This window comes from Delphinapterus leucas, chromosome 14 (genome assembly GCF_059928025.1).
Source record: "Delphinapterus leucas isolate spDelLeu-1000000601 "Yukka" chromosome 14, BTC_Dleu_Yukka2, whole genome shotgun sequence".
In the NCBI taxonomy this organism is placed as follows: domain Eukaryota; kingdom Metazoa; phylum Chordata; class Mammalia; order Artiodactyla; family Monodontidae; genus Delphinapterus; species Delphinapterus leucas.
In genome coordinates, this window is record NC_143142.1 from 18,520,297 (window position 1) to 18,541,912 (window position 21,616).

General features: G+C 50.6%; 1 protein-coding gene across 1 annotated transcript in view; it reads right to left on the bottom strand.

Annotated features, from left to right (window-relative positions):
* Positions 1-5,970: 5,970 nt before the first annotated feature.
* WSCD2 (WSC domain sialate O sulfotransferase 2) overlaps positions 5,971-21,616 on the bottom strand; it is a 43,083-nt gene continuing 27,437 nt past the window's right edge. Inside the window, exons 5-8 of the mRNA XM_089894616.1 lie at positions 18,930-19,104; positions 14,416-14,580; positions 12,491-12,691; positions 5,971-6,421 (exon numbers count right to left, since the gene is read on the bottom strand). Of these exons, the coding sequence (XP_089750742.1) occupies positions 6,069-6,421; positions 12,491-12,691; positions 14,416-14,580; positions 18,930-19,104 (894 nt within the window). The 3' untranslated portion in view covers positions 5,971-6,068. The remainder of the gene's footprint in view (positions 6,422-12,490; positions 12,692-14,415; positions 14,581-18,929; positions 19,105-21,616) is intronic.

Here is a 21,616-nt window from a genome sequence, read left to right on the forward strand (position 1 = left end):
AATCACTGAGCTGTGGAGTAAGAGATTATTGCTTGGCAGTTGCCATGGGAACCTATAAACCAACCTTGCTGCTGAGAACCCAGACTTGTCTGGAGCACCAGCTTCCAGCCTTGTCTCTATCTCCTCTTCACCCGGTGGTTCCTCAACCCCAGAAAGGCCAATCCTCTGCATGATGTGTTTTCTTCCCTCATCTCCCATTGCAGCAATCTTCTCTGTGTTGACCTGAAAACCACCCCTTCCTTCTCGGCTCTGCGCTCATTTCTCCCCCTGCGAGGCAGCATTGTGGCTAAACATATGGACTCTGAAGCTAGACTGCCTAAATTCAAAGCCCAGATCTATCATTTCCCAGCTGTGTGACACTGGGCAAAGTACTCAACCTCTCTGAACCTGGATTTCCCTCACTGTAAAGTGGGGAGACTAAATGTCCCTGTCTCCCAGAGTTCTGGCGATGATTCATACCTATGAAGCTCCTAGCACAGCGCCCAGCATACAATTAGTACTAAATAAATATTAGCTACTGTCATCACTCTGAATAGTTCTTCATTCTCCTGCCTTCCTGACCATTGTCTGGGCAGGTGGATCCTTCTAGCCACTCACCATAAAGTCTGTGATAGCTGAGAGGCTGGTGGATGGCGTTAAATGTAATCGATGTATTCATTCTTTCACTGGGTCAACGTTTGCTCATCTGGGCCAGGAAGCACGTGGAAATCCAGAGGCGAAGACAAGGTTCCTGCCCTAACAGAGCTCATGCCCTGAGCACTGAGAGAGAGAGACATGCACCAGCTTACTGAAGAGATCACAACAATGGCCACATCCAGAGTTGTTAGAGGAGGAGTTGAATTTCGTCTTTGTGATCGGGGAAGCTGCCTGGAGGAGGAAGATCCTGAGCTGAGTCTTAAGGAGGCTTTCCAGGTAGAGGGGGCAGCATGAATAAAGGCATGGAAAAGACTAGAAATAGCACATATGTGCCTGTGTGCTTTGGGCAGTGGTATGCTGGCAGATACTTAACAACTGGCTCGCCAAACAAAACGAAAAAACCACTCACCTGATTTGTAGCAGTTGCCAATTTCCATGGTGTAAATATTCTCACCATGGCCAATTTCAAGCTACCGATGTGATGTCACTGAATGTGAATTTGAGAAGAGATGTGCACAATGGGCTTTTGAGAGCTAGTGTAAGTGGGCTGCACCACACCATCGGCTTTAGGGGCTCAGGCTGGGGGTGAGAGAATAGAAAAACAATTCAGTATTACTGGAGAGAAAATTCAGGGCAGCTAAGGGCCTGCTTTGGCTGATGACTTGTGGTTTTTCTCTGAATATCCTTTAAGAGTCCGTGATAGACTCATTCAGAAAATCAACAAGCATTCTGGTCACACCTGCTGTGTGCCAAGCACTGTGCTAGTTCTAGGGATACGTAGATCACGATGCGTGAAAAGCCATGGATGTAGGGATGGTAATAACAATCCTTTGAATGCTTCTACCATGGAGCATAGATCGGAGCCAGTAATTATCAACAAGACAATTGTAAATACGACTTTGCCTCCCAGCAAGCCCACCAGATCCTTCACATCCACACCTGGACTCCATCTTTTGGGAAATCTGATCCAGAAGGTCTAGGATAAGGCATGGGCATTCCACGTTTTGGAAGCCCGGGGAACTCTGACTATGGGTTGGGCGCCTAACTCAGGTCTTGGAAGAGAATCTGGCCTCTAAGTTGCTTCCTGTTCCCTCTCAACCCCGACATTAGGACACACACAAGTCTTGTCCCCCCCTAAGATCGACCCCCCTCTCTCACTTCTGGAGGATTGTTCATTCCCCATAATTGTTTAGCAAATGATTCCAGAATACACAAAAATCATTTTGTTGCAACACATTCCATTCTATAATGACATCATTTCAATTAGCTGGCAGAGGCCTGAAATAGAGATGCATGGTACTGCTCGGATAAATCACCACCTTGGTTTGAAAGTGGATTTAAGACAGCCGGGGTGGGGGGTGGGGGGGCGAGTGGACAGAGGGGATAAATATTTCATCATTTCTTCCCTTCTTGATGTTCTGCCAGTTTGTTCTCATTTCCATGCTTCTCCCCCTGCACGCCGGCAGATTGCAGACTGTAAATTTGAGGGGAAATAGTAAATGTGCAAACGTGATAAATAAACATGTTGGTTTTGCGGGGACGGATATTATTATCATCCAGATTTACAGCTCTCCTCGCCTGCATGCTTTATTGCATTTGGGGAAAAGCAGAGCGAGGTTTTCATGTTACATTGATCAACTTTCTGCCCTTCGCCCCCGTAACCCGCTCTGAGTCATTTAAATATCAGCCTAGACCAGGGACACAATCCGTTTCCCTGGGAGTGAATGCATCTTGACAGGTGCTTTCTTTGGGGATAGTTATAGCTGCAGAAGCTATCATCCTGTAGGGTGCTTTTGTTTCCTCCCTCCCCCTTTGTCATTTCTCTAAAACTGAACATATTTTTGTTTTCCCTGTAGGAAAAAGTGCCAGATGGATGATTTAAATCTCTCTCTCTTCCTGTCTCCTTCCTGCCTGTCTCTTTATAGTCTACCCTCTTCTGTCCTCCATCTTCGGGACAGGTTCTGGATCCTTCGAATCCAAGTGTCACCACCAACGTTTGGGCCACACGATCAAATTACTTACCGTCCCTGAGTCTCTCACCACCCTCGGGGCCGTGCTTTTTTCTCCGGGGCTCCTTGTTGCCAATTTGTAGGGAGAACTGAGTGAGATATTTCTGTCTGTTGCCACCTTCCCTCCCACAACGTCACCCCAACTAGATGGTGAACTCTTGGGGACAGGGAGCTATGTCAGTTTACCATACCCCCACCCCCACCTGCTCCTCTGCCCCCCCTGTTCTCCATCTCAGTCAAAGGACCTCCTTCTGGAGATGCACAGACAGAATCTTGGTGCCCCTTTACCTTCCTGGCCACCTCCCCTTCCCTGAATCCAGCCTGTCACCAGGTCCTGTGGACTCCTTCCCCAGCTGTCTCCACTCTCTCTGCCTCTTTCTGACCCCACAGCCCCTCTATTTTTTTTTGAGTGTCCCCAAAGTGCCAGGAACTGAGCTGGTCTCTGACCGCTGTCCCCTCTCAAGAGGACCAATACAGCAGCCTCTATAGCAACTGCCCCATCTCCAGGCTTGCCCCCCGCCCTCTCAGTACTTACTGTAATAGCTAAGGGATGGGGCAGTGGAGCACGTGCCTGCAGATTCTGTTGCTAAGGAAACCACTTCCTTGGTTACCGGCCTGGGTAGCATTTGTCTCACTGGGTCTGGATCCCACTGAGTCGCCCCCACTCTCCAGGAAGATGAGGAGGAAGAGGTGGGAGAGAACAACAGGGGTGGGGAGGAAGGGAGACAGGGAGCAAGAGACAGGCAGAGACACAGAGATTAAGAGAGACAGGGAGAGAGTTGCTTGCACAAAGAGAAGCAGAAATCAAGAAAGAGATTACGATGGAAGAGAGAGAGAGATTCAGGGATGGGGGGAGGGAGAGAGAGAGGAGAAAGACAAGAAAGAAAAGAGGTTTAATGAGCAGCTGGAAGAAATGAAAGAGACCACAAAGAGAGAAATTGAGAGCAGGAGGCAGTGTAAAGAAAAACAGTGACGGGGGTGGGGATGGCCAGAAAACAAACCAATGCAAGAGAGATGGGGGGAAGGGAAGAAAGCCTCTAGGAGGAGCTGGGTCCCTGTAGGACCTTGCCCCCCACCATCCCCTTTGCCTCCCCATCCTTTTCTCCCACCCACATTGTCTACCAGGGATACGTTTGCAGCGGCCTCCAGGGTTCCTGGAGAAATCAGGAGGAAATCCCAGCCGTCAGCAGATGCTGGGCCCTGTTTGTTCTCCTTGAGTTCTGGAGGTGTACCGGAGGTGACAGCAAGATGAGAGCCTACGTGTCCCGGCTTGCAGGCCAGGCATGTCCCCTGCCCTGGGGACCACTGGAATGCAAAGCTTTCCTTCCTCCTCAAGTGCCAGGGTTTGGGTGGCACTTTTTGGAGAGGGCACACAGACACATCAGACACTGGGCGGTCATCACACCAGCCCGGGGGATGCAGCATCACCACACAGAAGGGCAGTTGAACACAGAGGCAGAGACAATGTTACACACCAAGATACACAGTTCTTCACAGGCAGTTAAAGTTGCACAGACATCAAAGCAATTATGCTCCCAGAACATTCTCTGTCTCTGTCTCTTACACACACACACACACACACACACACACACACACACACCAGAAAAACATTCCATTTGTGACCTCGCCTTACATGACAGTCTATCACGTGGTAGAATTATCAACAAAACTTGTTTTTAATGATGGTGTTGACCTGAGGAATCTTCAGACAGAGGCTGGTGGTCTGAGGTGACCACCAGCAAAGAACTGGCCCAGGTCTTGGACCCAGAGTCTCCCAGAGAGAGCTGACCTCTAAGAGGGAAGGGAGGCCAAGCCCTCTAACTGCTTCGTGAAAGAAGACTAGAAATTTGCCTGGGGGAAAGAAACACGGTACAAAATACATTCAGAGCCCCCTGGCTGGGCCCCGGGGTGGCCCGAATCCTACAGATGAGGGGCTCAGGGAAGAGAACCACAGGTCCAATCCCCTGGCCCTTCTCTTTGCATGGCCACGTTCGAAGGGGTGGAATGTATTAGTCATATTCCTCTTAAAAAAATATATCTCTTTACACTCGCCTTCTCCACAGTCTCTTGGCTATTTGGGAATGAGCATTTATCTGCACCCCAAGGCTTCAGAGGTGGCTGCTTGGGGGGCTGCTCCAGACAGAATAGCAAAGAGCTGTGACCTATGGCTTTTGCACCTACACGGTGGGGGGATGGTGTAGGTGCACAAATGTGGGCTGGATGCGAAATCACTGGTACCCAAGGTGGGGGGGAGAGATGGGATCCTGGATCTCAATGCTTTCTGAGATAGATGATCAGTGATTCAGGTCCTCGGGGATCCTTTGGTTTGATGTCTCAGCATCAAAAGAGCAGCGTTTGTATGGACATGAACAACCACCCCACTCACCCCGTTCCTTAACCCCCTAAGAGAAGCTGGCCTATGACCAAAGGGAGGTCTATGGTCTGGGAAGGTAGTGGGGGTCACTTTCGCTCATGGTTCCACCTGATTTGGAGCACTCTTGTTCTCTCTCCTGGATAGCAAGGGACCTACTGGTAGGGGTCAGAAGGGCAGTGTCAGATCAACGTGTTGGACCCCACGGTGGGGAGGTGTGTTACCAGGGCTCTCATTCTCACTCAGATTCTGCATGGGGCTTGTGGCCATCCTGGTGAGATAATGGTTGGTGCCTGAGGACCCTGGAAGTGGGTCACCACCTGGATACAGCTGGGGAAGAAAGGGAAGAATTCCAGCCCTCGAGGTGGACAGGAACCGGGTCATTTCTCAGGAGCGCTGTGACCTGGTAGGGGGGTGGATTGGGATGTCAGTGACCCCACGCGGTGGCCCCAGTTAACCTGCTCTGAGCACCATTGCTTCCCTGATCCACCCAGAACGTCAGAAACCTAAGGCCGCAGAGAAACCTCCCAGCAATCTTTCTTCAAACAGAAGTGGCTAGGATAAACCCTGGCGTCAGCGCTTCCTGGGTGGGGCAGAGACGGGGAAGCTCTGAGTGCTCAGCTCAGCACGGAGGAGAGTCTGGGGCCACATTTTTCCATGTCATTCTCTTTAGCTCTTGCACCAGGGTTCTCAAAACCTGCAGTGGGGCACCCTTGTCTCTGGGACACCCATGAGCCCTCCTTCCCACAAGTGGAGCCCAGAGTGGTGGGCACAGGGACACGGGAGACAGAGAAGGGTCCATGTGGCTAGAGCTCCCTAACCCAGTTGCCCCCTCCATCTCTGGGGGCGCGGTGTGAGTAGGTGGGGCGTGCCTGCACAATCTCTTCGCTTGAGCCTCCTTTGTCATGCAGGAAACTCAGGGAAAGGCAACAGCAGCCATGGGGATTGTCCCCAAATCGAAGAGGGGACTGATGGGTGTGGGCCCCCAGGGGTCTGGAGTCCCCAGGGCCTGCTTGGTCTGGACTGCCAGCTCCCCGCCCCGCTCCGACCCATCATCTGGGGTAGTAGTCATCGGGAACGCCCGTGAGGTTCCTCCCTTTAAGGGCCGCATCCACCGTCTTGATGTAGGCAGAGATGGTCTTCTGCATGTCCACCGTGTAGGGGTCGTACTCCAGCTTCCGGAGCCCCGAGCGCTTGAAGTTGCCGTCCTTCTGGCTCTCCACACACAGCAGTCGGTCCTCCCTGACAGCCACACCCAGCAGGCCGACCATCCGGCCCAGCTGGACGAAGAGGTCCTGCTTCAGGTCCTCAAAGTGCACCACCAGCACCTTCTTGCCGAACTTGAGCCAGTCCAGTGTGTGCGTGGCCCACCACGGGGCGTAGTTCCTTACGAACTCTGGCCACTCTGTGGACAGAGCAAGGAGGCCCAGGTCAGCGGGAGGACACAGGTCAGATGGCGTTGGCTATTCACGACAGCGCCACCACTGTTAACCCTTAGATCACCAAACTGGCCTCCCTCCTCCCACCTCGGGGCTGCTGCTTCTGCCTGGAATCATCTTAGCCCTTCCTTCTCTCTGGGGAGAATGACATCTGTCTGGTGCTTACTCCATGCCAGGCACAGACATATATAAATCCTTGTTACTCTATTTTTATATTTTAATATATATTGATCTTAATATAGAGTGTAATAAATATACTAATAGAGCTATCAGTTCACTTATTCCTCACAAGAACACTGTGAGGCAGGCATCATCGTTTTCTTCATTTACAGAAGGGGGAACTCAGGCACAGAGAGGTTAAGTAACTTGCCCAAGGTCACGCAGCTAATAACTGGCAGAGCCAGGATTTGAAACCAAACAGTCTGGCAGCAAAGTTTGGGCTTTCCACTACCAAGTTATCCTGTGTAGTAACAGTATCTTCTCCCAGGATAGCAATAGGGCCTTTGTACAGAGAAGTGGAAAAAGCATACAAAATTTTCAGCATGGTGCCCTGTACCCAGTAGGTGCTCAGTAAATGTTGGCTATTATTACTGTGATTATTCTGTTCTCAGGTGAGATGTCATCTTCCCTGACTCCCCAGGCTCAGGCAGGTACCTCCTCTGGGCTGAGGGCAGTTTAAATCAGATTATTTACATTGTCATTTTGACACCTTTCTATCCTATCTTTCTTTCTTTGCTTTTTATTGAAGTACCACATACTGTTTCTTTGTGCTGTTTGTTCCCTTGCCATGGTAAAAGGACAGGATGGATTGTCACCCAGATTGGGAGTGTGTGTTTGGGATCCCCTGACTCAAGAAAGAGACAGGCTACAACAGAATGTGGGAAATTCACCAGAGAGCCCTGGAGAAGACCTCAGAGAGACGGCCAGCCAGCCAGCCCCAGGAGCTGTTGAAACTCTGATAAAGGGAAACCCAGGAGGGGGGTCTCGGAGGATGTTGGGAACAGAGAGAGGGATTTGCAGCCTCAATTCTGAGCCCCAGCTGGAGAATCACAGGGCCTGTACTCCGGAACCCTGAAGCCATACCCCCTGCTTCTCACAGGGGCAGCACCACTCTGCACCTTCCAGACAGATATGTTTACTGAACGAGGCTCAGTGAGTCTCCCAAGCTGCGTTGGGGAGCCCAGCTGGTTCTTAATAACTAAATCCTCATGCTTTGCTGGATGATGGATACCCCTTATCTCATTTAATCATAGTAACTACCCTGAAAGGAAAAGACTACTGTTCATTTGTCACCAGTGAGGAAACTGAGGCTCAGAGACGTGAAGTAATTTGCCCAAGGTCACACAGCCAGGAAGCATAATCCAGACCAGCCCTGCCTGATTCCAGGCCCCCACCTTTCCTAGGCACCAGCAGCCTCACCCCCACTCCCTCCCACTGCCTCACACCCAGCAGGGGCTTAATAAATGGTTGTTGAACTAAATTGAAATTCCCAGCCGCCAAGCTGTGATGTGATAAAGGGCTCCTCTTTCTTTGCAGAGCACATCAGAATCTGTGGTGAGGCTCCTGCTCCCCCAGTGACCCCCTGGAACACCACAGCTGCTTGGGAAATATTTATGCTGATGACAAAGATATATATTTTTTTGCGGTACGCGGGGGCCTCTCACTGTTGTGGCCTCTCCCGTTGCGAAGCACAGGCTCCAGACGCACAGGCTCAGCGGCCATGGCTCACGGGCCCAGACGCTCCGCGGCATGTGGGATCCTCCCGGACTGGGGCACGAACCCGTGTCCCCTGCATCAGCAGGCAGACTCTCAACCACTGCGCCACCAGGGAAGCCCCTGACAAAGATAATTTTTATCCTTCAAATAGATTATTTACAATGTATCTAGCTAACTGGGCCCGTACTGTTATAAGACCAGATGTATCTGTGTGATTAGGAAAAAATCTAGCATGTGTATACTCTGCTTTACTTTTTGAGAAAGAATGTCCCCATTCCTGAGTCATCTCACAGCGTCCCTGGTGATTCAGGACAACTGCCGCTCCCATGGCAGAAACCCAGATGGATGCAGAAGGCACTCAGTTACTCAGTCCATCTGGATGGACTTCCAGGCTTAGCCACTTGTGACCATCTCAAGAGGTTCCTGGAGGGTGGTCCTCAAGAAAAAGGAAGGGCCTGTCTGCATGATGGCCTGGATCCCCCAGGTGGTGCCCCTGGCCTTGGACACAGGTGAGGGGGAGATGACATGGCATCCCTGTGACTGCAAACTTCCCTGGGGTGGGAATGTATGTTGCCTGAGCACCTACTGTGTGCCAGGGCTGTGCTGGGCACTTTGCACGCACTACCTCTCCAGTGCCCCTGGAGAGTAGGAATTACTCTAGCTCCATCTTACACACGGGAATGAGCCTGGCTCCTGCCCTCCTGGCAAACCCTTTAAGAGCACCTGATCTGATCATCTCCAGCACTCTTCTCGCCCCAGATCCTAGTCTACATCCGCTTACCTCACCTTCAGGTGTCATCTAAGACACGGGTCTGTTCACAGAAGACTTTGGAGTCAGACTGCCAGGGTTCAAAACCCAGCTCCTCTCCATATTGGCTGTGTGACCTTGGGGACGTCAGGAGGTCTCCTTGAGCCTCAGTTTACCCATCTGCACAATGGCAACTGTGCTAAGAACTCCATCCTAGACATGCCATACAGATGGAATGGAATAAGATTTGCAGACCCTGGCACCAGGCCTGGGACATAGCAGGCGCTGGATAAATGTTGGCTACAACTATTCTTGATGTTGGTCCCCAGCATCTCTGAGATGCCCCAAGTGGCCCATCATTTTGGGGCAGCAGATACTCGCCCCCTCCCCACCCCTTCCTAGAGCAAAGATCCCTCACTTGAAGCTCCTGAATGACTTCGCTGGAATGAAGAAGAACAAAAATGAAAATGAAAAACAAAAGCCCTCATTTAGCTCAGGATTCCCGGTAATTGATGGCTGCCTTCAAATTGGGTAATAAAGGCACACTATGCTATGGACCACAGGTGATGAGTGCTGGTTCTGCCAGAACTGTCCCCCACAAGGGCCCGGCGGGACATGCGCTGGCCACTCTCTGCTTCATCTTCTTGTCAAAGGGAGGAACCGGGGTCTGATTAATAGCTTAACTGTATTTAATTCTCCACGGAATCATTAAACACGGTCTCTGTTTCATTAAACAGATCCAGGACAATTCACCTTGTGTAATCATATCACATAAAACTTTGCTTTGGGCCCACTCCAGGGATATCATAAAATCAACGTTATGGAAACAAAAGCCGGGGGTGTGTGGGTGGTGGTGACACGAGCCTCGACCCAGCTATAACTGGGAGGGGGACACAGGTGAGTGACCTCTCAGCAGGTGAGACACCTCTGCTCTTAGGTGGGAGTAACCCTCACATTCCTGGCCGAGGGTGTCCTAAAGCAGTGATTCTCAAATTTGAAAGCTCACAAGAAGCTTCTGGAAGGAATCTTGTTAAAATGAGAATTCTGATCCAGTAAGCGTGAGGTGGGACCTGAGAATCTGCATTTCAAACTAATTCCCAAGTGATACTGACGCTGCTGGAGCAGGCAAGGGTCTCAAACTCAAGTGCCTACAGGGTCAGATGTTAATGCAAATGAGAGGAATGAGTGGGTGGGCTCCGTGGGGATGGGGTTCTTTGGGGAAGGCTCTCAGGCAGAGCACTTGAAGACCTGGGTCAGGCCTGGGAGGAAGCACTGGGAGAAGGTCCCTCCCAGCCCAGACTAACGAGGGGGCCCCAGGCCCCCCATAGGAGGTGTGTGTCCTGAAATCTCCTCTTTCCCATCCCCTGCAGCCTCTGGGCTCAGCCTGTCCTGACACCTCCCTTATCTTTGGTTTTAAAGCTCCCAACTGTCTTGAATAAGGAAGAGGCAAGGTGGCTCCTGGGAATTAGGAAATTGCCTAAACCTGAGACGAGGGGTTATGCCAGGAGCGGGGAGCCTCTGAATGTACCAGAATGTCAGCAACACCCCGAGGTGAGAGACAGCCTGGTAGCTAATGCCTGGCTTTGGATCTCAGCTCGCTCAACTCCTGGGGCCTCCGCCACACGACTCGCTCCCTTCCTGGGATGGTGATTGTGGCAGCCCTTCTTACCTCCTCGGGTAATTAGAAGATTTAAATGAGATAATTATTGCTAAGTGCCTGGTCGCATATGAGCTTCCCAAGTGAATTCCCTCCCTTTTTACTTGGGGCAGTAGGATGCTTGGGAGGTGGAGAGCTGGACTCTAGTCCTGCCATTATGTGCCCGAGGACTCTGGCAGGCCCTGCCTCTCTTGGGCCTCATTTTCCCCATTAATAGAGAATGAATCCGTGGTTCTCAGGCCTGCCTGCACACTGCTTTAAAAAATACCAGTGCCCAGGCTCCACTACAGTAATCATCTGGGGTGCAGCCTTGGAACTGGGACTTCCCCACATCCTGGGATTCTGATGTGCTGCTGGGGCTGAGGACGCCTGGGTTCAGCGATCTCCCAGGTCCCTTCCAGCTTGACAAGCAGAACATCTGCTCCTGGGACAGGATCCTGCCGTTGGCACCTGCAGACTTCTCAGCCTGGCCCCAAACAGTGGTCATTTTTGATTGTTCTACAAATAAATAATTCAGAGGTCTCTTTACCCCTGGGAACAAATGTCATCACCTGTCCAAGCTTCCACCCCCTCACTGAGAGAGGCGGTGAAGCAGGGGAAGGGACAGACAGGCCCCTTGAGCAAACTGGGAACCCAGGGCACAGTTGGTCAGGCAGGCCCAAGAGTTTTCATCAATGACATCAGTGCTGAGAATGTGATTGGCTGAGTTAACGTTGTCCTGCCTGCTCCGGTTCTCTCTGGGGAGGGGCTGGAGCGTGGAGCAGCTGGGGGCCAGGGGGAGGGTTTGGAGGAGTGGGAAGCACCCCTGGGCCTAGAGGCTGCAGCAGCCTGGTTCCTTGAAGCTGGATGAGGTCGGCTGGGCTCACGTTCACAGAGTACTTACTTGGCATCAGGAGCTCTGAGTGGGGGGGATCTGTAGCCACTGACGTTCAGTCTAACTCATTATCATAGCTCAGTGGTTAAGGGTACGGGCTCAGGAGCAAGACTCCCTGGGTTCAAACCCCTGCCCCACCACTTCCTGGAAAAGTGCCTTCACCTCCCTGAAACTAGCTTGCCCCATCCATGACACAGGGTGAACTGTGTGAACCTAACCCAGGCATTAGCTACCAGGCTGTCTCTCACCTTGGGGTGTTGCTGACATTCTGGTCACGCATGGAGGTGACTTTCATTATGGTAATGGAGATATGGGTGATAACTGACATGGGATTTTGAGGAGGTTGGGTCTGACTTTGGAGCTCTCCCCACTACTGTGGGCTGCTGCTCTGTACTGAGACGTTCTTCCATTCTGGAATCTACTAAGCACCAGAGGTGAACATCAAATTCAGATCATCTTAATGAAGTTTAGCGCTCGGAGACTGACACTGTCACTTCCCAGCTATACCTGGGGCAAGTCACTTAACCTCTCTGAGTTTTCCAATCCAGAGTAGTGGAGGGGGTTCATAGAATGATGATCTTAGGAGCTCATAGGTGACCTCATGGCCACTCAGCCACTGACCTTGGGCTGGATTCAGATCCCAGGAAAGGGCTCTTGAATACGAGGGTCCACTGAGTGTTTTTAAAGGGTTAAATTCTTGGGTTTTACTACCTCCACTTTATAAACAGGACAATCTAAGTTCATGGAGGTGAAGGCACTTTTCTAGGAAGTGGTGGAGTTGGGATCTGAACTCAGGGAGTCTTGGTCCAGAGCCCATGCCCTTAACCACTGTGCCATGGTAACAACCTAGCTCACAGAGGGTGATGCTGGTGGGTATGGTGGGATGTGCAAAGCATACCTCCTCATCTGTAAGCAGGACCTGGACACTTACACACATGCCCTCAAGGATGCCCTCCTGGATTCCTGGCAGGAGACAGCACTAGCCCCTCGCACTGCCCTCTACACCCTAGGGCTCCACCCCCCCCACTCCAAAGCAGTACCTTTGCCCTTCCAATGGGCATGGGCAGCAAAGCCGATGTGTCCGCCGTACTTGCGGTTGAACTCTGCCATGAGGGCCTTGTAGGGGTTACGGATGAGCAGGATGGCTGCGTCGAAGGCCTCGATCTCCTTCTGGCCACTCTCGTGCGTCTTGATGCAGATGGTCCTCCCGCTGCGCCAGTGGTCCCGCTCACCTTTAAACCCTTCCCACAACCAGGGGAATAGGGAACGTGGCACTGAGCTGAGGGAGACAAGAGGTCCACCCCACCCCCTCCTGGACCCCTTCAGGAATCCTCAGACGTTCATTTGTCTACTCATTCATTTACTCACGTACTGATAGAGCACCTACTACATGCCAGGCACTGTGCAGGGAGAAAATGATTTACAAAAACATCCATGGGTCTTAGTTTTTGAGAGCCACATAATTTGAATAGTGACACAAATCAATGTAAAGTCACTGCCGTGGTTAGAGCTTCAGAAGAGGAGTAATCATGCCTACGTGCCACGAGAGGGGCCTGACAGTGATGTGCTGGAGGACTCCTCTTTGGGTGGAGTCTACATCTCTACCCCACTGATGCTGGGCACGCCGTATGACTGGCTTTGGCCAGCGGATTGAGGGCGGAAATGGGTCTCTGCCAAAGTCTCAGGATGCATCACATTTCTGTTCACTCTGTGTGTTTCTGCTGTCACTGTGAGAAGGACATGCCCTGGAAGCCTGTTGGTCCCAGATGGTGAGAGACCCATGGAACAGACACGGGTCCAACCTGCAGTCTGCAGCTGAGCAGCCCAGCCAGCCTGGCCAAGATCACTGACCTAGTCAGGCAGCATCCAGAAAGACTTCCTGGGAGAAGGGGTGCTTAGGCTGAGAACTGAAGGACGAGGAAAAATTTACCAACCCAAGTGAGGAGGGAAAGGTGGTGGGAACAGCAGGTGCAAAGGTCCTGTGGTGGGTGGGAAGAAACGTGTCACACATGAGCGACTGGTACAGGAGAGCAGAGGGCAAGAGGGGGATGTGATGAAGAGTTTTAGTACTGGACCAGAAAGACTACACAGCACTTAAAAGGAATTAAGCAAAAGGAAGGAGGGACCGGATCAGGTTCTCATTTCAAAAGCTGAGGAACTGAAAGCCATTCTGGGTAGCTGGAGGATGCTTCTATAGCACTGACTCCATGCTGAACACTGCTCTGAGCCCTTTTCATGTAGTAGACAACTGATCCTTTCAATAATCCTTTGTGGGTTTTATTTGATAGATGATGAAACTGAGTCCCAGGGAGAGCAAATAACTTGCCCAAGTTACAGAGCTAGCGAGAGGCCCTTCCAATGGGCATGGGCAGCAAAGCTGATGTGTCCGCCATACTTGCGGTTGAACTCCGCCATGAGGGCCTTGTAGGGGTTGCGAATAAGGTTCAAAGCTAAGCCATCCTGCCGCCCAAGACTGTGCTCTTCTCCATCTTGGCCTCCCATGCCCATGAGAGTTAAGGCATTTGGATGGGCTCTTCGAAGCCAGTTAGAATGCTAATGTATCCATACTAGACCTTCAAGACACTGGCTGTGTTTCCAACTCAAATGAGTGATCTGGGACATCGTGTCACCTCTTTGGGCTTCAGTTTCCTGTATGAGGTGCCCAGCATACAGTAAGTGCTGAAGGAATGACTTAAATGGAGGGAAGGTCCCAGGCACATAGTAGGTGCTTAATAAGTGTCTAATGTTGACGGAAGCAGGTGAGGTACCCAGGACATGATACTCAGGAAATGTTTGTGGGATGTAAGTGAAGGGAAGGTACCAAGCACATAGTAGGTCTCGATAAACATGCCCAGGTGAGCTGAGCAGCACATAGTAGGTGCTCAGGAAGGGGTATTCCCATGCCCTCCCAGGGGGTCCTTCCCGAGCTCCTGCCCCCGTTCCCTGTTCCCCTCCGCCTCCTCACCTTTGTTGTAGAGAGAACCGTCGAAGTAGTAGCTGCCGGTGTAGAAGCCGGTGGCCAGCTCGATGAGGTGGCGAGCCCACGTGTTGCCGGCACCTGGGAAGCTGGCCAGAGCGATGAGCTGCTTGGACTTGGCTGGAAGGAACCTTCTGTCCATGCAGCGGTTGTCTGCAAAGGGCAGGGCACAGACAGGGGTCAGTGGCAGGGGCACATCAGAAGGAGCCTGTTTAGAAGGGACCAGGGTGTGAGTCCCGTCCCTGCCACTTCCCAGCTGTGCGACCCGGTGCTTTCTGGGCCTATTTCCTCATTTGGAAATGGGAAAATGGTTATATGAGATAATATATGAAAAAGGATAAGCACATGGTAGGGATTCAATAAAAGTCAGCCAGGAGGATGAGCCTTCTCTCCAGCCTCAGTTTCTCCCCTGTCCCACTGAGTCTCTTATCACCCCCACACCTGCCTCCAGATTAAAACTCACAAATGCCGTCCATCTGCATGGGACTGAGTCCAAGGTTTTTATCTTGACCTTCAAGCCCCGTGTGGCCTGGCCCTTGCATCCTCCCAGGCTCACGCCACCCACATGCTCTCTCCTCAAACTCCCCCACCTGCCAGCCACTTGGTTCTTTCACTGTCTCATCCGTGCTCTGCTCCTTCCTGACTTGGCAGCTTCAGGTGCACTGGTCCCTCAGCCTTCACTGCCTCCTACCTGCCTTTGACTGCTTATTATCCTGCTCTCTGCTGAACTGGACCCTTCCTTCCTCCCTTCCTTCCTTCTTTCCTCCCTCCCTCCCTCCCTCCCTCCCTTCCTTCCTTCCTTCCTTCCCTCCCTCCCTTCCTTCTCTGACTCCCTGGGCTATCATTAGTGTACTATGTCCATCTCTCGTATTACTTTCTGCTACTGTAATTCAAATAATTATTCGTTTAGTCAGGAACCCTGCCCATATTGTCCTTTGCTGATTCCCTGGCACTTTCCATACTATCTGGCATCCACCTAACCATCCATCTACCCATCCATCCATCCATCCATTCATCCAAGAAACATTTATTATCCTTACTTGCTTTCTCACAATAGCCCTTCGAGGGAAAAGTTTGAAGTCCTAAATTTAAATTCCAATTCTGCCATCTCCTTGCTGGGTAACCTTGGAAAAATGATGGATCTGAATAAACCTCAGTTTCCTCACCTGTAAAATGGGAATGCTGATAATGATGACATCCTGGGGGTTGGTTAGGAGGGTTAGAAGAGAGAATGGGTGTTGAATGTTAACACAGGGTTCACATGCTGTGAGCTCTTAGTATTGATGCTGCTAGCCAGAGACCAGGTCTCTTCCCCACCATGCACATTTAATCTGTTTGTTCAGAGGAGAGCAGATTTTGGAAAAAAACAAACCAAAAAGCATCTTTATCAAGCCAAGTAGGTGTCTGGGAATGGTTTTCATGGGAACACATTGCAAAAAGGAGCCTAGATGCAAAACTTTCTGGAGAGTGGTTATGTTTTATATTTTGACAGAGGTGTGGATTTCATAGGACCCAGTTGGCATCAAATACTACACTTAAAAGTTGTGCATTTCACTCTATGTAAATGCTACTTCAAAAAATCATAAGTGGGGCTTCCCTGGTGGCGCAGTGGTTGAGGGTCCGCCTGCTGATGCAGGGGACACGGGTTCGTGCCCCGGTCCAGGAAGATCCCACATGCCGCGGAGCGGCTGGGCCCGTGAGCCATGGCCGCTGAGCCTGCGTGTCCGGAGCCTGTGCTCCGCAACGGGAGAGGCCACAGTAGTGAGAGGCCCGCGTACCGCAAAAAAAAAAAAAAATCATAAGTAAATATTGAATTATAATTAGTGATATGCAGACTGAAGTGTAATGATGTTTGCAACTTACTCCGAAATGCATCCAAAAATAAAAATTGAGGGATGGAGAAATGGAGAGATGTATGATAAAGTAAACAGAACAAAACGTTGACAGATGTAAAATCTGTAGGATAAGTCTAGCAGGTTCATTGTGTAATTCTTTCCATTTTTTTCTGGAGGTTTGACATTTTTTCATAATAAAATGTTGGGAGAGAGAAAGAACCTGGCCGCTCAATTTCCCCTGAAAACAGAATTCTCCATTCAAATACTGCCTGGGCGGCGAGGATAAAGCTGGTTATTTTCAGCACTAAAAAGGAAGTTTATTTGGTTCTTAAGCACCACAAATCGAAACAGATGCTGGAGGCAGTGTTGTATATAGCTTTGGAATCAGACAGACCTGTGTTTCGATCTAGGATGATCATGGCCTAGTTGTGTGACACTGAACAAGGCTCTTCACCTCTCTGAGCCTCAGTTTCCTCACCTGTAAAGTGGGGCTAATAAACCTTACAGGATTAGATGGATAATGCATGTGAAGTATTTGCAGTGTATGTTGAGAAGCTGAGATTAAGAGTGCAGGCTCAGGACCCAGATTGCCTTGGTCTGAATCCCAACTCTGTTCTGTCCTAGCTGTGTGACTCTGGCCAAGCTCCTCAACCTCTCTGTGCCGAGTTGCCATATTTGTAAAATGGTAATAATAACAGCACCTATGTCATTGGACTGTTATGAGGATTAGATGAGTTAATTCAGTCTAAAGAGCTTAGTACCCGGCACACAGTAGGTACTCAATAAATGGCAGCCATCGTGGACCAGACTCTTGGCAGCCTCATGAACCACATGACTCTCAAGCCACCCCAGTGTGTAGGGCCTGCAAGTGTGACATGGGAAATTGAACACCAGTAATGGCCTGGGGCCAGGCACTGGGAATGAGCAAACCCATCAATCAGGGGCTACTGAAAAGGCTCCAGTGTAGGTTCTGTCCACATCAAAGCTGTTCGTGGTCATGGGATAATTAAGCTGTGTATGACCCTTCCCCCAAGCTGGGGTAACACAGTTCTGCACAGAGTAATCAACACTTCCTGGAAACTAACAAACACTCATCCTTCCTCACCAGAGTGTAAATAAAGCCAAGGGCCACACTGGCTAAAAACATTTCTGCTCACTGGGCTCTTAGCAATATTCAGCTGCCATGGAAGCAGCCGCAGTTGGCCACCACCGGTACCCCCATCAGGCCAAACAGGGCACAGGCTGTTGGTGAAGCTGCCACTAGCTCTTACAGCACCTTTGTAAAAATCAGATAAAGGTTCCCTCCCCTTCCTCTGGGCAGATGTGCTGCCATCCAGAGAGCACGGCATGACAGGCAGAGCGCAGGCTGGCTTTCAGGCATTACTTTTCTTCTAGGTTATGCCTGTGCAGTGCTCAACCTGCCCGACCATATATGGCAGCCTAGTTCCTGGGAGATGAAGAGGAGGTCTAGCCCAGTGGTGTTTTGTTAGCTCTCCAGGCTTCAGAGGGTGCGGGGAGTGTCCTTGGCACTGTGGGCAGAGGTTTCTAGCAGGGACTTTGGAGTCAGAGACCTGAAAGCAAATCACTCTTGTAGATGTGTGATTATGGCCAGTTCTCAATCTCTCTGAGTCTTGGTTCTCCCATCTGTAAAATGGGGATGGTATCATCCTGATCACAGGCTTACTGTGGGCTTCCCATCATTAAATGAGATGAAGCTTGGCATAGGACTGCACATCGCAGGTGGACAGTTTTTTCAGATATTGGGGTAATCCTTCACGGGTTTCCTTTGGGCTGAGCATCCCAGCAAGGCACCTTTCCAAGTGCCACCACCCTTCATGATGCCTCCATCAGGAGAAAAGATTTTCATCTAGTAATATTACAAACACCATGACCTCAGGCAAGTCCTTCACCTGTGCTGAGTCTCAGTTTCCCTACCTATAAGGTAGGCATAATGACTATTCCTGCCTCACAGGAAAGCTGAGGGGAATCAGTGAGAAAATGCATACGAAGGACTCAAGACTGAGTCTGGCACAAAGAAAGTCCCTAAGTGCCACCATCACCACCACCACCACCATCGTCACCACAGTCTGGTACCCCAATAGATGGAAGAGGAGATAAACATTGAGTGTGGGTTCCACTAGCAAAGGAAGAAGGATAAAAGCGGAAAGGATGAGTGAGACAGAGAAAGAGAAGAAAAAGTTATAGGTAAATTTGCAGAATCCTAGAATTGGAAGGCTAACAATCTACAGCTTCATTTTACAGATGGAGAAACTGAGGCCCAGAAAGGGGACACGACTCGCCCAGGATCATGCAGTGGGTCTGTGTTGAAGACCCAAGTCTCCTACTCCCAGATCAGATGTTTTCCCATTCAATCTCACAGCCCCCATTACAGGAAGAGCCACCAAGGGGGTCTTCAGTATAAGGGATAGAGATGAAGGTTTTCAGAACCATCCCCCTTGCCAGGGGCCCTCCCTCCATTGCCCATGCAGGATCTCTAAGCCTGGCTATGCTCACCAGCCCTGCCTCTGCCCTCTGCCCTCTGCTCTCTGGCCTGCACAGTTCTCTTGCTGAAAGACTGGCTGGAATGGACTGGCTGGAGCATCTCTGGGAGGGAGGCCGCTGGGAGAGCTTCTGGGGGTCTGCTGGGTCGGGGCAGACCTGGCTTACCTTGGACCTGCGTCTGATACACAATGAAGTAACTGGGTGTCCCGCAGCTCTCAAACTCCTCCGCGCTGCACTTCTGGGCACAGAGCTGTTCGTCCTCTCTCTCGTGGAGGGGAAATCGCGTAGTGGGGAAGCCACAGTGGCAGGCGGTGCCTGCAAGGGCTGCCAGTGGGTACTCCTGGGGTTGAAGCAGGAGAGGAAAGGGAAGAAAGTCACCAAATCCCTGGACAGCCCGGACTCTGGATGCAGAACAGGATTTGCGTTCCAATCGTCCCCTTCTCCATCACTCTCCCCAGCTCAAGGGTCCCCAAGCTTCAGCAGCAAGATTTTGCCTATCTGCGTACCTCCTGTACTATTATATTTTCCAGCTTTTTTGAGGTATAATTAAGTAAAAAATTGCATCTATTTAAGATGCGCGACTTGACGTTTCAATGTATGTATACATTGCAAAATAATCACCACAATCAAGCTAGTCAACACACCCGTCACCTCACATAGTTACCACTTTCTTTTTTACTTTCCTGTACTATTATTCATTTATTTGTTTCCTTTATGGGTCAAGTCACTTTTTAAAATTAATTTATATATATATATATAATTTTTGGCTGTGTTGGGTTGCTGCACACGGGCTTTCTCTATCCAAAGGAACTATTTATTACTCCTGAAAGTAGCACTGGTTGAGAAGTATCATTTCCATACATTTCCATACTGTAAACCCCAATACTACAGAAACAAAACCACGTGATTAAATTCTAACTAGGCACTCTGCCTGCCAAGAACTTGAGCCTGGGGTCGACTCTGTTTTTCCTGCAAAAGGGAGATTAGTTGAGGGGAGAGAGGTGTTAAAGATACTTTAGCACTGAAAAGCAGCTTTCTCCTGGAGGTCTTGAAAGAAAACTGAAAAAGAAAAGTTTTTCTTATGGCCATGCATTATGCCAGAGTAAATCCTCTGTGTCTGACAGTGATATGAAGCCCATGCTTTGGGAAAAGCTGTCTGAATTCTTTCTTTTAAGCCAAAGAGGATGTTGATACCTACCTGTAGCCACAGTCTTTGCTGGGAGAGCTGCTCCTAATTATTTGTTCTATGAAAGAGCTAAGTGGGAGCAGGCTGGGCCTGAGATCTGGAGGGCAATGGACTGTCCTTGGTCCAACTTGCTTCTGCTCAGACGCATGAAGCTGAATTCTCCCTGGCAGCTGGTCCAGGCATAATGTGGTAACAAACCAAGGTCGTACCGCCATGGCTGGTTCCGGTGAGCTTTGCCATGGTAGGTAGGTTTGGTTTATTTCTCACAGGTGTTAAATATGAGCTACAGCACGTAGCCAAAGATCAGAGAGATGCTGATACAGGTGGGTGGACCTGGGCTGGGACTGATGGTATTTTCTAGCCGGTGACCCATGTTGAAGCCTCCTCTGACACCCTAAGTCTTTCAGACCCTCCACCACTTGACACAAGCAGCTCTGGACCCCTGTCCACTTAATCCCCTCAATTTTCCTCCTGTGACGCCCTAAGGAGATTAGAAGAAACTAGAAGAGGGAGGTTTGCAGTGGGGTCTTCCTGTCGCCCCCCACCCCGCCCACGCAACCTGCCCACACCTTTGCTTCCCTCCAGTCCTATGTGCAGCTGGACCCTCTTCCATACTGGTTTGCCCTGTGACCTCACTGTCTTGTGTTTGTCCTCCACCTCTGGCTGATCTGTAGGTTCCTCCAGAGCCCTCAGGACAGAGGAATGTCCACCTGGAGGGGATGCCATGGGAGGGGGATTCCTGCCCAAGAGAGAAAGCTGGACAAAAAGATGGTCGAACCTTCTTCATTCTTATGAACATCGCCCCTGACCTTCCAGGATGCCTCTTGGGAGCAAAGCAAGCACTCAGGAAATGTTTGGTGACTTGAAGTGGCCTGGCTGCCCTTGAATGGTTCCTGGAAGCCTCTCTGCGGGGTCTCTAGGGTAGCTCAGAAGTCAAGAGAACAGATTTGGTGTCAGTCCCGGTTCTGCCACTTGCTTGCGCTGTGAGCTTGGGCAAGTGACTTCATCTGTCTGAGCCTTGGTTTTGTCATCTGTGAAATGGGGATGAAAATTCCCAACACGTAGCTTTGTTGTGAGAGGTAAACTGTGTGACCCGTGGGGCAGAGGGCTGCATGGAGGAGGTGCTCGGTAAGTGGCAGTTTCTATGATGATCCTTTCAGTCTTCCTGAGACATGCTTTGTGAATTAGGAGCCTTGATGAAAGAAAAGCCAAGCAGGATGAGTCAGAGCAGGTGGGGGCATTCAGCAGTTGGGGCGCACGCTGAGCACCCAGGAAGAGCCACAAAGTTGGCCCCCAGCAAATGTCAGCGTCATGGAGGATAAAGACCATATCTTGTTGACTTTGCACCCCCAGCACTGAGCACAGGGGCCTGGCACAAAGCAGGTTCTCATCAAATATTAGCTGAGTGAATGAATGAAATGGGCAACCACCTTCTTGTGGTTGGGGAAGGGTGGTTCTCCTTTGGACCCTCGTGTAATTAGCTCACCTTGAGTGAAGGAGGGAGGTCCTCAGACATCACTGAATGCCAGCGATGAGCCTAGCTCTGTGCTGGGTATTGGGAGTGGTCACAAAATGTTTTAGGCCACAGTCTCTGCTCTTGTGGCGTTCCCTGTCTGGCTTGGGAGGAAGGATAAACAGTCACCCATCAAGGATCTCAGGCTGAGAA